At 44.2% G+C, this 16,064-nt stretch overlaps 1 protein-coding gene across 1 annotated transcript; it reads left to right on the top strand.

Moving 5' to 3' along the window:
• Positions 1–1,249: 1,249 nt before the first annotated feature.
• On the top strand, positions 1,250–15,925 carry LOC139401021 (para-nitrobenzyl esterase-like). The gene is made up of 8 exons (XM_071145547.1): positions 1,250–1,703; positions 12,141–12,248; positions 12,548–12,744; positions 12,841–13,040; positions 13,169–13,227; positions 13,666–13,833; positions 14,173–14,400; positions 14,743–15,925. Exons 1-8 carry the CDS (start codon positions 1,250–1,252, stop codon positions 14,883–14,885), a joined length of 1,557 nt encoding a protein of 518 aa, XP_071001648.1. The 3' UTR covers positions 14,886–15,925.
• The last annotated feature ends 139 nt before the right edge of the window (positions 15,926–16,064 follow it).

The following is a 16,064-nucleotide window of genomic DNA, read 5'->3' as shown; positions in this document are numbered from 1 at the left end:
GTGGGAGACGCAGATGCGGAAAGAAAATTTGAGCCACTTTCCCAGCTGCCAGACCATGAAAGAGAAGCTCTCTACCAGTGCGTTCCCGAGCACACAGTTGGCTGATAAAATAGGTATGCTTGCCGCTGACTTTCGACGCCGATTTGCTGACTTTGAAGCACAAAAAAGCAGGTTGGAACTGCTCGGTAACCCATTTGCTGTTGACGTGGAAAGCTCACCACCAAACCTCCAAATGGAGTTGATTGACCTCCAATGCAATGATGCACTGAGGGCAAAATATGCGGCAGTGGGTGCTGCGGAGTTCGCCCGTTTCCTCCCCGGCACAATGCCCCAGCTGCGCATCCAGGCTGCTCAAACGTTGTCTATGTTTGGCAGCACATACCTGTGTGAACAACTGTTTTCTTTGATGAACCTGAACAAAACATCACACAGAAGTCGACTTACTGCTGAACACCTCCACTCAATTCTGAGGATTTCTTCAGCTCAGAGCCTTACCCCGAACATTGATGAACTTGTGGAAAAGATGGGACACCACCAAGTATCACCCTCAACCTCAAACAAGTGAACATTACTGTGCAATCACATATTTAGAGTTTTTACTCAGTTCAAGTTTAAAAGTTAAAATTTAATATTTGTTTTCACTGCATGTTACTTCTCCTTAAACAAAGTGTTGTTTTTGATTAATAGATTTTTGCACTTTATTTTTTTGTATTTCAATCCAATTATATTTAAAAAATATTTCAGTTGAGTGGATGATAGAAAATTGCTATTATTGTTTTTTCTTTGAAGTAAATTTAGCCCACTTTTGCTAAAATAGAAAATATAGTCTACTGATGGTGCCTTGAATACCGGTTTCTTTCATTTAATGTTCATGTTATGGGGATATTTATATAAAGGAAATTTGTCTTTTGTGTCTGTTGAAAATTAAAGATTACTGACAGAGCCATAAGAAAATATTGCTTTATTTATCTGATCATATTGTAATATATTTGTTAGGTTTTCAGTAGGTTCAATTAGGTTCACTAGACTATATGCGTCATTTAAAAATTTTTCAATGAACATTCGAACAGTCCGGCCCTCGTCTTGTAGCTGATTTTTTTATTTGGCCCTCCGTCCATTTGACTTTGACACCCCTGCTGTAATAGAAGATGGTAAAGGATTGAGGAGTGGAATGTTTCAGTGACATGTGCCTTGACCATGTGGGCTTATACGGAATTACCTCCAGTGAACACTCATAGTTAATGAGTTAATGAAATACTATTGGTCGTCTTTATCATTGCAGAGAAATGGGGCCTACTCGTTCAAGGGCCTCCCGTACGCTGCTCCCCCCATTGGGGAACGTCGCTGGGCCCCTCCAGCCAAACCCTGGTGTGGGAACGGTGTGGGGGATGCCACCCGCTTCCGCAGCAAGTGTCCCCAGGTGCAGCCGCTCTCAGACACGGGGAAGGTGATTGGCCAGGAGAGCTGCCTCTTCCTGAACGTGTGGACCCCCACCCTGAGCCCCGACGCTGCCCTACCCGTCATGGTCTGGATCCATGGGGGCTACCTTCACATGCTTAGTGGAGGAGAGGAGGGCTACTCGCCCACAGAGGAGCTAGCAGCCCAGACAGGGATGGTCTATGTCAGCTTTAACTACAGGCTCAACGCATTTGGGTTCCTGGCCCTGGAGCTACTGAGGGAGGGCTCCCCCACCAATACCTCTGGTCAGTCTCTAGCAGTTGGCACATTAAAGTTTTTACAGTATTGCCAAACGAGGTCTTGATGTCTCAAGCAGTTTCACACAACATAGATCATGTTGTATTTAAGATATGATAATAGGAAGGTTTTAATCTTTTAACAAGCTATTTCTAACACCAACAGAGTGATGAAATATTCATGATGTTTATGTTTGTTCTCTCAGTGGCGTTGTTTAAAATTGTGTATATCTATTTAATGAGCTTTAATGTGATTTGGATAGCTGGAGGTGATATACAGTGCATTCGAAAAGTATTCAGACCCCTGGACTTTTTCTACATTTTGTTACGTTGCAGCCTTCTAAAATTGATTAAATTTTTTATTTTCCATCAATCTACACACCATACCCCATAATGACAAAGGAAAAACATGAATATTTTTTTTACATTTCTGTGAAATATCACATTTCCATAAGGATTCAGACCCTTTACTCAGTACTTTTTTTGAAGCGGTTACAGCCTTGAGTCTTCTTGGGTATGACGTTACAAGCTTGGAACACCTGTATTTCGGGAGTTTCTCCCATTCTTCTCTGCAGGTCCTCTCAAGCTCTGTCATGTTGGATGGGGAGCGTCGCTGCGCAGCTATTTTCAGGTCTCTCCAGAGATGTTCAATCAGGCTCTGTTTGGACCACTCAAGGACATTCAGAGACATTCAGACCCAAAGCCACCCCTGCATTGTCTTGGCTGTGTGCTTAGGTTGATTGTCCTGTTGGAAGGTGAACCTTCACCCCAGTCTGAGGTCCTTAGCTCTCTGGAGCAGGTTTTCATCGAGGATCTCTGTACTTTTCTCCGTTCATCTTTCCCTTGATCCTGACGCTGAAAAACATCCACACAGCATGATGCTGCCACCACAATGCTTCACTGTCGGGATGATATTGACCAGGTGATGAACGGTGTCTGGTTTCCTCCAGACATGACGCTACGCATTCAGGCCAAAGAGTTCAATCTTGGTTTCATCTTATGGTGTGAGAGTCCTTTTCGGCAAAATCCAAATGAGCTGTCATGTTCCTTTTAATGAGGAGTGGCTTCTGTCTGGCCACTCTACCATAAAGGCCTGATTGGTGGAGTGCTGCAGAGATGGTTGTCTTTCTGGATAGTTCTCCCATCTCCATAGAGGAGCTCTGTTAGTGACCATTGGGTTCTTGGTCACCTCCCTGACCATGGCCCTTCTCCCCGATTGCTCAGTTTGGCCGACAGCCAGCGCTAGGAAGAGCCTTGGTGGTTCCAAACTTCTTCCATTTAAGAATGATGGAGGCCACTGTTCTTGGGGACCATCAATGCTGCAGACATTTTTTGCCACAGGTGGACTCCAATCAAGTTGTAGAAACATCTCAGGGATGATACTAACTCCTAGTTTCCGGCCCGGCCTGCTAACTGGTAGCTTACCTGCCCGGTCTGTAACTGCTAGCCCATGCTAACTGCTTGCTTGCTAACCCGGCCTGCTAACTGCTAGCTTGCCCCGGTCTACTAGCTGCTAGCTTGTTTAGCCCCGGCCTACTAACTGTTAGCTTTTTAGCATCGGCCTGCTAACTGTCTGAATCGCTATGTCCCCAGCCAGCCAACCACTTACTGGACCCATATGTTCACTTGGCTACGCATGCCTCTCTCTAATATTGTCCTGTCCTGGTTAGTGATTACTGTCTTATTTCACTGTAGAGCCTCTAGCCCTGCTCAATATGCCTTAACCAACCATGTTGTTCCACCTCCTACATATGCGACGACATCACCTGGTTTAAACATCTCTAGAGACTATATCTCTCTCTTCATTATTCAATGCCTAGGTTTACCTCCAATGTACTCACATCCTACCTCTGTACACTATGCCTTGAATTTATGCTATCGTGCCCAGAAACCTGCTCCTTTTACTCTCTGTTCTGAACGTGCTAGACGGCCAGTTCGTATAGCCTTTAGCTGTACCCTTATCCTACTTCTCCTCTGTTCCTCTGGTGATGTGGAGGTGAATCCAGGTCCTGCAGTGCCTAGCTCCACTCCCACCCCACAGGTGCTCTCATTTGTTGACTTCTGTAAACGTAAAAGCCTTGGTTTCATGCATGTTAACATTAGAAGCCTACTCCTTAAGTTTGTTTTACTCACTGCTTTAGCACACTCTGCCAACCCAGATGTCTTAGCCGTGTCTGAATCCTGGCTTAGGAAACCCACCAAAAACCTTGAAATTTCCATTCCTAACTATAACGTTTTCCGCCAAGATAGAACTGCCAAAGGGGGCGGTGTTGCAATCTACTGCAGAGATAGCCTGCAGAGTTCTGTATTACTATCTAAGTCTGTACCCAAACAATTTGAGCTTCTACTTCTAAAAATTCACCTTTCCAGAAACAAGTCTCTCACTGTTGCCGCTTGCTATAGACCTCCCTCTGCCCCCAGCAGTGCCCTCGATACCATATGTGAATTGATTGCCCCCCATCTATCTTCTAAGCTTGTGCTACTAGGTGACCTAAACTGGGACATGCTTAACACCCCGGCCATCCTACAAACTAAGCTTGATGCCCTCAATCTCAAACAAATTATCAATAAACCTACCAGGTTCAACCCCAAATCAGTAAACACGGGCACCCTCATAGATGTCATCCTAACTAACTCGCCCTCCAAATACACCTCTGCTGTTTTCAATCAAGATCTCATCGATCACTGCCTCATTGCCTGCATCCGTAATGAGTCTGCGGTCAAACGACCACACCTCATCACTGTCAAACGCTCCCTAAACAGGCCTTTCTAATCGACCTGGCCGGGGTATCCTAGAATGACATTGACCTCATCCCGTCAGTAGATGATGCCTGGCTATTCTTTAAAAGTGCCTTCCTCACCATCTTAAATAAGCATGCCCCGATCAAAAAAAGTAGAACTAGGAATAGATATAGTCCTTGGTTCACTCCAGACCTGTCTGCCCTTAACCAGCACAAAAACATCCTGTGGCGTTCTGCATTAGCATCGAATAGCCCCTGTGATATGCAACTTTTCAGGGAAGTTAGGAACAAATATACACAGGCAGTTAAAAAAGCTAAGGCAGCTTTTTCAAACAGAAATTTGCATCCTGTAGTACTAACTCAAAAAGTTCTGGGACACTGTAACATCCATGGAGAATAAGAGCACATCATCCCAGCTGCCCACTGCTCTGAGGCTAGGAAACACTGTCACCACCGATAAATCCACTATAATTGAGAATTTCAATAAGCATTTCTCTACGGCTGGCCATGCTTTCCACTTGGCTACCCCTACCCCGGTCAACTGCCCGGCTCCCCCTACCCGCCAAAGACCCCACCATTTCTCCTTTACCCAAATCCAGATAGTGTCGTCTGAGATTCCCAAAGATTGGAAAGCTACCGCGGTCATCCGCCTCTTCAAAGGGGGTGACACTCTAGACCCAAACTGCTACAGACCTATATCTATCCTACCCTGTCTTTCTAAGGTCTTCGAAAGCCAAATTATGTGGCAGGGTCTACAGTCAATCACGGATTACAAAAAGAAAACCAGCCCAGTCACGGACCAGGATGTCTTGCTCCCAGGCAGACTAAATAACTTTTTTGCCCGCTTTGAGGACAATACAGTGCCACTGACACGGCCCGCAACCAAAACCTGCGGACTCTCCTTCACTGCAGCCGACGTGAGTAAAACATTTAAACGTGTTAACCCTTGCAAGGCTGCAGGCCCAGACGGCATCCCCACCCGCGTCCTCAGAGCATGCACAGACCAGCTGGCTGGTGTGTTTACGGACATATTCAATCAATCCTTATCCCAGTCTGCTGTTCACAAATGCTTCATGATTGTGGACTTCAGGAAACAGCAGAGGGAACACCCCCCTATCCACATCGATGGGACAGTAGTGGAGAAGGTAGTAAGTTTTAAGTTCCTCGGCGTACACATCACGGACAAACTGAATTGGTCTACCCACACAGACAGCGTCGTGAAGAAGGCGCAGCAGCGCCTCTTCAACCTCAGGAGGCTGAAGAAATTTGGCTTGTCACCAAAAGCACTCACAAACTTCTACAGATGCACAATCGAGAACATCCTGTCGGGCTGTATCACTGCCTGGTACGGCAACTGCTCCGCCCACAACCGTAAGGCTCTCCAGAGGGTAGTGATGTCTGCACAACGCATCACCGGGGGCAAACTACCTGCCCTCCAGGACACCTACACCACCCGATGTCACAGGAAGGCCATAAAGATCATTGAGGACAACAACCACCCGAGCCACTGCCTGTTCACCCCGCTATCATCCAGAAGGCGAGGTCAGTACAGGTGCATCAAAGCTGGGACCGAGAGACTGAAAAACAGCTTCTATCTCAAGGCCATCAGACTGTTAAACAGCCACCACTAACATTGAGTGGCTGCTGCCAACACACTGACTCAACTCCAGCCACTTTAATAATGGGAATTGATGGAAATTGATGTAAAATATATCACTAGCCACTTTAAACAATGCTACTTAATATAATGTTTACATACCCATCATTACTCATCTCATATGTATATGTATATACTGTACCCTATATCATCTACTGCATCTTTATGTAATACAGTGGGGCAAAAAAGTATTTAGTCAACCACCAATTGTACAAGTTCTCCCACTTAAAAAGATGAGAGAGGCCTGTAATTTTCATCATAGGTACACTTCAACTATGACAGACAAAATGAGAGAAAAATCACATTGTAGGATTTTTAATTAATTTATTTGCAAATTATGGTGGAAAATAAGTATTTGGTCAATAACAAAAGTTTATCTCAATACTTTGTTATATACCCTCTGTTGGCAATGACAGAGGTCAAACGTTTTCTGCAAGTCTTCACAAGATTTTCACACACTGTTGCTGGTATTTTGGCCCATTCCTCCATGCAGATCTCCTCTAGAGCAGTGATGTTTTCTATGGGGTTGAGATCTGGAGACTGGCTAGACCACTCCAGGACCTTGAAATACTTCTTACGAAGCCACTCCTTCGTTGCCCGGGCGGTGTGTTTGGGATCATTGTCAGGCTGAAAGACCCAGCCACGTTTCATCTTCAATGCCCTTGCTGATGGAAGGAGGTTTTCACTCAAAATCTCACGATACATGGCCCCATTCATTCTTTCCTTTACACGGATCAGTCGTCCAGGTCCCTTTGAAGAAAACCAGCCCCAAAGCATGATGTTTCCACCCCCATGCTTCACAGTAGGTATGGTGTTCTTTGGATGCAACATTCTTTGTCCTCCAAACACGACGAGTTGAGTTTCTACCAAAAAGTTATATTTTGGTTTCATCTGACCATATGACATTCTCCCAATCTTCTTCTGGATCATCCCAATGCTCTCTAGCAAACTTCAGACGGTCCTGGACATGTACTGGCTTAAGCAGGGGGACACGTCTGGCACTGCAGGATTTGAGTCCCTGGCGGCATAGTGTGTTACTGATGGTAGGCTTTGTTACTTTGGTCCCACATCTCTGCTGGTCATTCACTAGGTCCCCCCGTGTGGTTCTGGGATTTTTGCTCACTGTTCTTGTGATCATTTTGGCCCCACGGGGTGAGATCTTGCGTGAAGCCCTAGATCGAGGGAGATTATCAGTGGTCATGTATGTCTTCCATTTCCTAATAATTGCTCCCACAGTTGATTTCTTCAAACCAAGCTGCTTACCTATTGCAGATTCAGTCTTCCCAGCCTGGTGCAGGTCTACAATTTTGTTTCTGGTGTCCTTTGACAGCTCTTTGGTCTTGGCCATAGTGGAGTTTGGAGTGTGACTGTTTGAGGTTGTGGACAGGTGTCTTTTATACTGATAACAAGTTCAAACAGGTGCCATTAATACAGGTAACGAGTGGAGGACAGAGGAGCCTCTTAAAGAAGAAGTTACAGGTCTGTGAGAGCCAGAAATCTTGCTTGTTTGTAGGTGACCAAATACTTATTTTCCACCATAATTTGCAAATAAATTCATTAAAAATCCTACAATGTGATTTTCTGGATATTTTTTCTCATTTTGTCTATCATAGTTGAAGTGTACCTATGATGAAAATTACAGGCCTCTCTCATCTTTTTAAGTGGTAGAACTTGCACAATTGGTGGCTGACTAAATACTTTTTTGCCCCACTGTACATGTATCACTAGCCACTTTAAAATAGGCCTCTTTGTTTACATTCCCTACATTACTCATCTCATATGTATATACTGTACTCGATACCATCTACTGCATCTTGCCTATGCCGTTCGGCCATCACTCATTCATATACAGTGCCTTGCGAAAGTATTCGGCCCCCTTGAACTTTGCGACCTTTTGCCACATTTCAGGCTTCAAACATAAAGATATAAAACTGTATTTTTTTGTGAAGAATCAACAACAAGCGGGACACAATCATGAAGTGGAACGACATTTATTGGATATTTCAAACTTTTTTAACAAATCAAAAACTGAAAAATTGGTCGTGCAAAATTATTCAGCCCCTTTACTTTCAGTGCAGCAAACTCTCTCCAGAAGTTCAGTGAGGATCTCTGAATGATCCAATGTTGACCTAAATGACTAATGATGATAAATACAATCCACCTGTGTGTAATCAATCAAGTCTCCGTATAAAGGAGAGGAGCACTGTGCAAGCGATAATATTGAAATGGAAGGAGTATCAGACCACTGCAAATCTACCAAGACCTGGCCGTCCCTCTAAACTTTCAGCTCATACAAGGAGAAGACTGATCAGAGATGCAGCCAAGAGGCCCATGATCACTCTGGATGAACTGCAGAGATCTACAGCTGAGGTGGGAGACTCTGTCCATAGGACAACAATCAGTCGTATATTGCACAAATCTGGCCTTTATGGAAGAGTGGCAAGAAGAAAGCCATTTCTTAAAGATATCCATAAAAAGTGTCGTTTAAAGTTTGCCACAAGCCACCTGGGAGACACACCAAACATGTGGAAGAAGGTGCTCTGGTCAGATGAAACCAAAATTGAACTTTTTGGCAACAATGCAAAACGTTATGTTTGGTGTAAAAGCAACACAGCTGAACACACCATCCCCACTGTCAAACATGGTGGTGGCAGCATCATGGTTTGGGCCTGCTTTTCTTCAGCAGGGACAGGGAAGATGGTTAAAATTGATGGGAAGATTGATGGAGCCAAATACAGGACCATTCTGGAAGAAAACCTGATGGAGTCTGCAAAAGACCTGAGACTGGGACGGAGATTTGTCTTCCAACAAGACAATGATCCAAAACATAAAGCAAAATCTACAATGGAATGGTTCAAAAATAAACATATCCAGGTGTTAGAATGGCCAAGTCAAAGTCCAGACCTGAATCCAATCGAGAATCTGTGGAAAGAACTGAAAACTGCTGTTCACAAATGCTCTCCATCCAACCTCACTGAGCTCGAGCTGTTTTCCAAGGAGGAATGGGAAAAAATGTCAGTCTCTCGATGTGCAAAACTGATAGAGACATACCCCAAGCGACTTACAGCTGTAATCGCAGCAAAAGGTGGCACTACAAAGTATTAACTTAAGGGGGCTGAATAATTTTGCACGCCCAATTTTTCAGTTTTTGATTTGTTAAAAAAGTTTGAAATATCCAATAAATGTCGTTCCACTTCATGATTGTGTCCCACTTGTTGTTGATTCTTCACAAAAAAATACAGTTTTATATCTTTATGTTTGAAGCCTGAAATGTGGCAAAAGGTTGCGAAGTTCAAGGGGGCCGAATACTTTCGCAAGGCACTGTATCTGTATGTACATATTCTTTATCCCTTTACACTTGTGTGTATAAGGTAGTAGTTTTGGAATTGTTAGGTTAGATTACTCGTTGGTTATTACTGCATTGTCGGAACTAGAAGCACAAGCATTTTGCTACACTCGCATTAACATCTGCTAACCATGTGTATGTGACAAATACATTTGATTTGATTTGAAAAACAGATTACTGACCATTTCGAATCCCACCATACCTTCTCCGCTATACAATCTGGTTTCAGAGCTGGTCATGGGTGCACCTCAGCCACGCTCAAGGTTCTAAACGACATCATAACCGCCATCGATAAGAGACATTACTGTCCAACCGTATTCATCGACCTGGCCAAGGCTTTCGACTCTGTCAAACACAACATTCTTATTGGCAGACTCGACAGCCTTGGTTTCTCAAATGATTGCCTCGCCTGGTTTACCAACTACTTCTCTGATAGAGTTCAGTGTGTCAAATCGGAGGGACTGTTGTCCGGTCCTCTGACAGTCTCTATGGGTGTACCACAGGGTTCAATTCTCGGGCCGACTCTCTTTTCTGTATACATCAATGATGATGCTCTTGCTGCTAGTGATTCTCTGATCCACCTCTACGCAGACGACACCATTCTGTATACTTTTGGCCCCTCCTTGGACACTGTGTTAACTAATCTCCAGACGAGCTTCAATGCCATACAACTCTCCTTCCGTGGCCTCCAACTGCTCTTAAATGCAAATTAAATTAAATGCATGCTATTCAATCGATCACTGCCCGCACCTGCCCTCCCGTCCAGCATCACTACTCTGGACGGCTCTGACTTAGTATACGTGGACAACTACAAATACCTGGGTGTCTGGTTAGACTGTAAACTCTCCTTCCAGACTCACATTAAGCATCTCCAATCCAAAATTAAATCTAGAATCGGCTTCCTATATTGCAGCACTCATGCTGCCAAACATACCCTCGTAAAACTGACCATCCTTCCGATCCTCGACTTCGGTGATGTCATCTATAAAATAGCCTCCAACACTCTACTCAACAAACTGGATGCAGTCTATCACAGTGCCATCCGTTTTGTCACCAAAGCCCCATACACTACCCACCATTGCGACCTGTACGCTCTTGTTGGTTGGCCCTCGCTTCATACTCGTCGCCAAATCCACTGGCTACAGGTTATCTACAAGTCTCTGCTAGGTAAAGCCCCGCCTTATCTCAGCTCACTGGTCACCATAGCAGCACCCACTCGTAGCACGCGCTCCAGCAGTTATATCTCACTGGTCACCCCCAAATCCAATTCCTCCTTTGGTCGTCTTTCTTTACAGTTCTCTGCTGCCCATGACTGGAACGAATTGCAAAAATCTCTGAAGCTGGAGACTCACATCTCCCTCACTAGCTTTAAGCACCAGCTGTCAGAGCAGCTCACAGATCACTGCACCTGTACATAGCCCATCTGTAAACAGCCCATCTATCTACCTCATCCCCATACTGTATTTATTTATTTATCTTGCTCCTTTGCACCCCAGTATCTCTACTTGCACATTCCTCTTCTGCCGATCTACCATTCCAGTGTTTAATTGCTATATTGTAATTACTTCGCCACCATGGCCTATTTATTGCCTTATCTTACCTCATTTGCACTCACTGTATATAGACTTTTTGTTTTCTTTTTTTTCTACTGTATTATTGACTGTATGTTTTGTTTATTCCATGTGTAACTCTGTGTTGTTGTATGTGTCGAATTGCTACGCTTCATCTTGGCCAGGTCGCAGTTGCAAATGAGAACTTGTTCTCAACTAGCCTCCCTGGTTAAATAAAGGTGTTCTCAACTAGCCTACCTGGTTAAATAAAGGTGTTCTCAACTAACCTACCTGGTTAAATAAAGGTGTTCTCAACTAGCCTACCTGGTTAAATAAAGGTGAAATAAAAAATAAATAAATAAAAATGATCAATGGAAACAGGATGCACCTGAGCTTAATTTCGACTCTCATAGCTAAAGGTCTGAATACTTATGAAAGTAAGGTATTTCTGTTTTTATTTATAATAAATTTGCAAAAAATTCTAAAAACCTGTTTTCGCTTTGTCATTATAGGGTATTGCCTGTAGATTGAAGAGGGAAAATTTTGATTTAATCCATTTTAGAATAAGGCTATAATGTAATTAAATGGGGAAAAAGTGAAGGCGTCTGAATACTTTCCCAATGCACTGTATTTGTCTGCTTGATAAAAAGTTAATATTTTTCTTTCTCATGGTCACTACACCATTTATGCTTTACACACACACACACACACACACACACACACACACACACACACACACACACACACACACACACACACCACACACACACACACCACACCACACCACACCACACACACACCACACACACACACACACACACACCACACACACACACACCACACACACACACACACACACACACACATACAGCTTGATATGGAACGACCCATAAAATTACATAAAGACATTGTTTTCAACTCACATTCACGCACAGTCATCGGCGAGAACAGAAAGATTCCATATCTGAATACCTCCTATTTCCCTTCTGATCTGAAAGGGTTCAGGGTATTGACACCAGGAACCTTTAGGTACACTAGGCTAGATGGAGCTTCTGAAAATAGGAACTAGGACATAGGAAAACGAGGCCACATCAAAGCGGTATTTCGACGTGATTTTAATCTCTAATTGGTTTCCCCCCACCCCCCACCCAGGAAACTATGGCTTCATGGACCAGATAGCTGCTCTGCAGTGGGTCCAGAGGAACATCAAGGTGTTTGGAGGAGACCCCAGTAAAGTCACCATATTTGGTCAAAGCTCAGGTAATAAATACCAGCTATTATAAGCCTCTATGGGCTACGTGAGTGTACTGTCAATGAAGTATGAAAGAACATTTAGTTTTTCTTTTTGTTATAATACAATCATTTTTACCGAACATTGAAAAGGATGAAAACAAAATATGCTACTTTATGTTAGCATGTGCTTGTAGCAGTATAGTTGGCTGAAGGAATGAACACAGCTTCCTTAACTGCTTTAGAATTTTTAACCCTAACCCTCATTGTCTACTCTCTTCCCATCACCCTTCCACACACACACACACACACACACACACAACACACAGGTGGGACGTCGGTGTGGACTCTGATGATGTCTCCGCTGGCAAAGGGTCTGTTTCGTGCGGCGGTGGATATGAGCGGCTCCTATGTGTATAACGCATCACTGGAGAAGGCAGAGGATGACAACCTGCTATTCCTGAACAAGACTGGCTGCAATGACCTGGCCTGCCTCCGGAAGCTCTCCACCACACTGATACTACGGGTACAGACAGTACGACAACGTAAACTGTAAAATCTGCCTTAAGGGAGAAACGAGCTTCATGTGGGTCTCTCTTTATCTCTCTCCACTCCGCTCTAGGCCATCCCATGGAAGGAGTACCCGTCGTGGGGGGCAGATGATCTGATGGACCTGCCCACTAAGGACAGCTTTGTGGGGCCCGTAGCAGTGGTGGACAGGCATGTCCTCCCAGCTCCTCCCTTTGAGATGTGGGAGAAAGGAGGAGTCTTCAACGATGTTCCATTCCTCATAGGGACCACTGAGCAGGAGACTGACTTTTTGTAAGTATTATGTGTGGTCTTCAAAAAAAGTATTATCTGCAGAAGAAATACACAATTCACTTTATAATCGTATGTGTGTGTGCGTGCGTGCGTGTGTGTGTGTGTGTGTGTGTGTGTGTGCACTTTAGCCCACCGTATGAGAATATCTCCATGTGGACATGGGGAGACTACGGGTGGTTTGTGACAGGTGAGAATACGGTAACCTCGGGGTCAATATCGATCAATCTGTAAAATGCCTTATTTAGATTAGATTTTTCTCCAAGGAGGAAATTCATCTCCACATTATCAAACATCGTAGACCTGTAAGAAATAATAAAAAAAACACAAAAAAAAAAAACCCAGACATTAACAGATAGACAGACAGAATACTAAGACCGAACATAAAACAGTGATTACATCCACAGTCTATTGAGCTGTTGAGGAAGTTTATGGCTGTGGGAAAGTAGCTCCTGCTAAACTGGGCCTTTTCTCCCTCATCACTTGTGGCCATTGAAACCCAGGGAAACTCAACTCTTTTCTCCATTACCCGCCTCTCTCTCATATTTTCAACCCTGCCGCCCTTTACAGTTTATTCCTGCTACCATATTGCCCTTTTCCCAAAGCCTCTCATCTGTGTCCCACACAGATAAACTGAGCCCCTTCAGAGAGGGTCTTCCTAAGGAGGCGTTGGATCTGTACCCAAGCTCGGCCCTGTGCCCCACTCCTGACCGCTGCCCAGAGAGGGCCTACACCACGATGGTGTCGGACATGAGGGTCACCTGCCCAAACAACGACCTGGCCAAGAGGGCTGCAGGTAGGCTACGCTGACAGCCAGGAGATTCACGTGAGCCAAAGGGTTAGCATTCACTCTATGATAATGGACAGAATTTTTGTTGTTGTTGAATGGTCTCTTTAGAGAGACAGGTAGTTGTTCAGAGAAGACTCCAATTAGAATGGGCACTAAAGAGAGACAGGTAGTTGTTCAGAGAAGACACCAATTAGAATGCTTTGGAAATGCCTCCTGTCCACCCTTCACTGATGTAATCACTCATCTGTTAGTGAACAGTAGTGATAGGATAGAGTTTTGAACTGCTTGTGTGTGTGCGTGTGTTTGTTTTGTGTGTTTGTTTTATGTGTGTGTGTGTGTTCCCAGCGGCCCTCCACAGTCCTGTGTATCGGTACGTGGTGACACACACTCCATCTCGTGCCGTCAACTCCTCGGAGGGTCTGTGGTCGTTCCCCAGCCGGTTCTCTTTCCACGGCCTGGACTCTTTCACCTTCTTCGGGGGTCTAGAGAAGCTGTTGGGGGGACCGCTCTCCGCCCAGGACACTGCCTTCCAGAAGCTCCTCACAGAGCACCTCGTCCACTTCGCTAAGGAGGGTGAGAGAGGGGCAGGGGCTGGAACACAAACACCTCTCCTAGATTGGTTGAACTCAGTGTTCATTCAGCTCAGACCATTGGAATTAGACATTTACCACAAACCTTTCCTCATATCTCTATCCCTCTCCTCCTCTCTTTCTGTTCTCTCTATCCCTCATCTCTTTTCCTCATATCTCTATCCCTCTCCTCTCTTTCTGTTCTCTCTATCCCTCATCTCTTTTCCTCATATCTCTATCCCTCTCCTCTCTTTCTGTTCTCTCTATCCCTCATCTCTCTTTCTGTTCTCTCCATCCCTCATCTCTTCTTCTGTTTGTTCCATCCCTCTCTCCTCCTCTATTGCAGGTAAGATGCCGGAGCAGTGGCCAGAGTACCCAGCAGCCACTGCTCTCCTGAACCATACCCTCTCTGTGGTCCATGATTACTCTGCTGAGCGCTGCCAACTGTGGGAGAAGAATGGCTTCTACCCCTACGCCTGGGTCAACTGACCCCTCACCCATAACTCCTACAGCACAGGACGAAATCCTACACCTGGGTCACCTAGGATGTTAGTACTGAATGTGTTCTGTGACTGTGGTGAAATTTAGATTTATTGTGGGAGTTTTGGTGTGTACAGTATTTTGCCTTCAGGTTTGTTCAAGGATAAAGTATCAGATTTAGAGAAAAGGGAAGAATGTGTTGGTATGGAAGAAGAGGATGGTCATTTTTATATTTCTGCTCTGTTTTGTGGTAGAGATGGCTGTGAGAATGTTGAAAGAGGAGACGTTATTGTGATGTGTATTATCATTATTGATACTTTTAGCTACTGTTACTTGCACTAAGATTTTAAATGAAGATGCCTACTCTTGACTTTTTATGGAAATCTGTTGTGTATACGTCGTACATGTATGCAATGAGGAAGCATTTATTATGAAGGGCTTTTATGCTGTAGCCTATGTTATGTGTTTCTCTATTCTTCTCTTTCCACTATGTGTCTCTGTGTGGTGGATATTCAACCAGACAGAAACGGCTAGGAAGCTTTTTCTGCACGCATAGACTGTGTCACCAGCGAATCATCTTCGTTCGACTTGAAAACACACTTGTTTTCTTCCGACTCAAGCCTCATCAATTCAACGTAAAACACTCTTGCCTTTTCTTCAGCATCTCCGACAGCCACCGACTTGATTGGGAACAAGGGATGGTGCGCTTGTTCCTTGTGTGTGAAGAGAGGGATGAAAGCCTGTGGATGACAGAGAGAGCACATGGAAGTGTTTACTTGTGTAATTAGTGTTTAGAGTTGCCTCCAATCAAAAGCTCTCGTGTTCTGTCTTTTCTCCTGTCAAACAGATAGGGAGTTATATCTGTTGCTGTTTTATTGATCATTTCTGCTTTTGTTCCACTATGTGCGCTATGATAGGCAACTTATTTCAACATTAAAATGTTCTTTGTTTTTTTTACTCAGGTAATCTGCTTTAAAATGCCATGACCTAAAATTACAGGTCATTCACATGCACTAATACAAATAATAAAACACACAAAGAATTAAAGATTTCAGTCTTTTTTCAAAATATATATTTCAAATATACAGTATGTTTCATAGCCTAGAATCAAGTCCAAACCCATCTTTATTATCCCAAGGTCAAACTTTGTTTGCAGGCAGGGACAATACAAGAGATATGGGTTGAATG

Source organism: Oncorhynchus clarkii, unplaced genomic scaffold (assembly GCF_045791955.1).
Source record: "Oncorhynchus clarkii lewisi isolate Uvic-CL-2024 unplaced genomic scaffold, UVic_Ocla_1.0 unplaced_contig_5778_pilon_pilon, whole genome shotgun sequence".
NCBI classification, from domain to species: Eukaryota; Metazoa; Chordata; class Actinopteri; order Salmoniformes; family Salmonidae; genus Oncorhynchus; species Oncorhynchus clarkii.
Note: the sequence above shows the minus strand (reverse complement) of the source record. Positions and strands in the feature narration are given on the sequence as shown.

Bases quoted from the DNA above. Each gene is read 5' to 3' on its own strand.
- LOC139401021 (XM_071145547.1), top strand. From the start codon at position 1,250: ATGAAATACTATTGGTCGTCTTTATCATTGCAGAGAAATGGGGCCTAC. The intron at 12,249-12,547 runs GTAATAAATACC...CACAACACACAG, and splicing joins CATATTTGGTCAAAGCTCAG to GTGGGACGTCGGTGTGGACT. The intron at 13,834-14,172 runs GTAGGCTACGCT...GTGTGTTCCCAG, and splicing joins CCTGGCCAAGAGGGCTGCAG to CGGCCCTCCACAGTCCTGTG.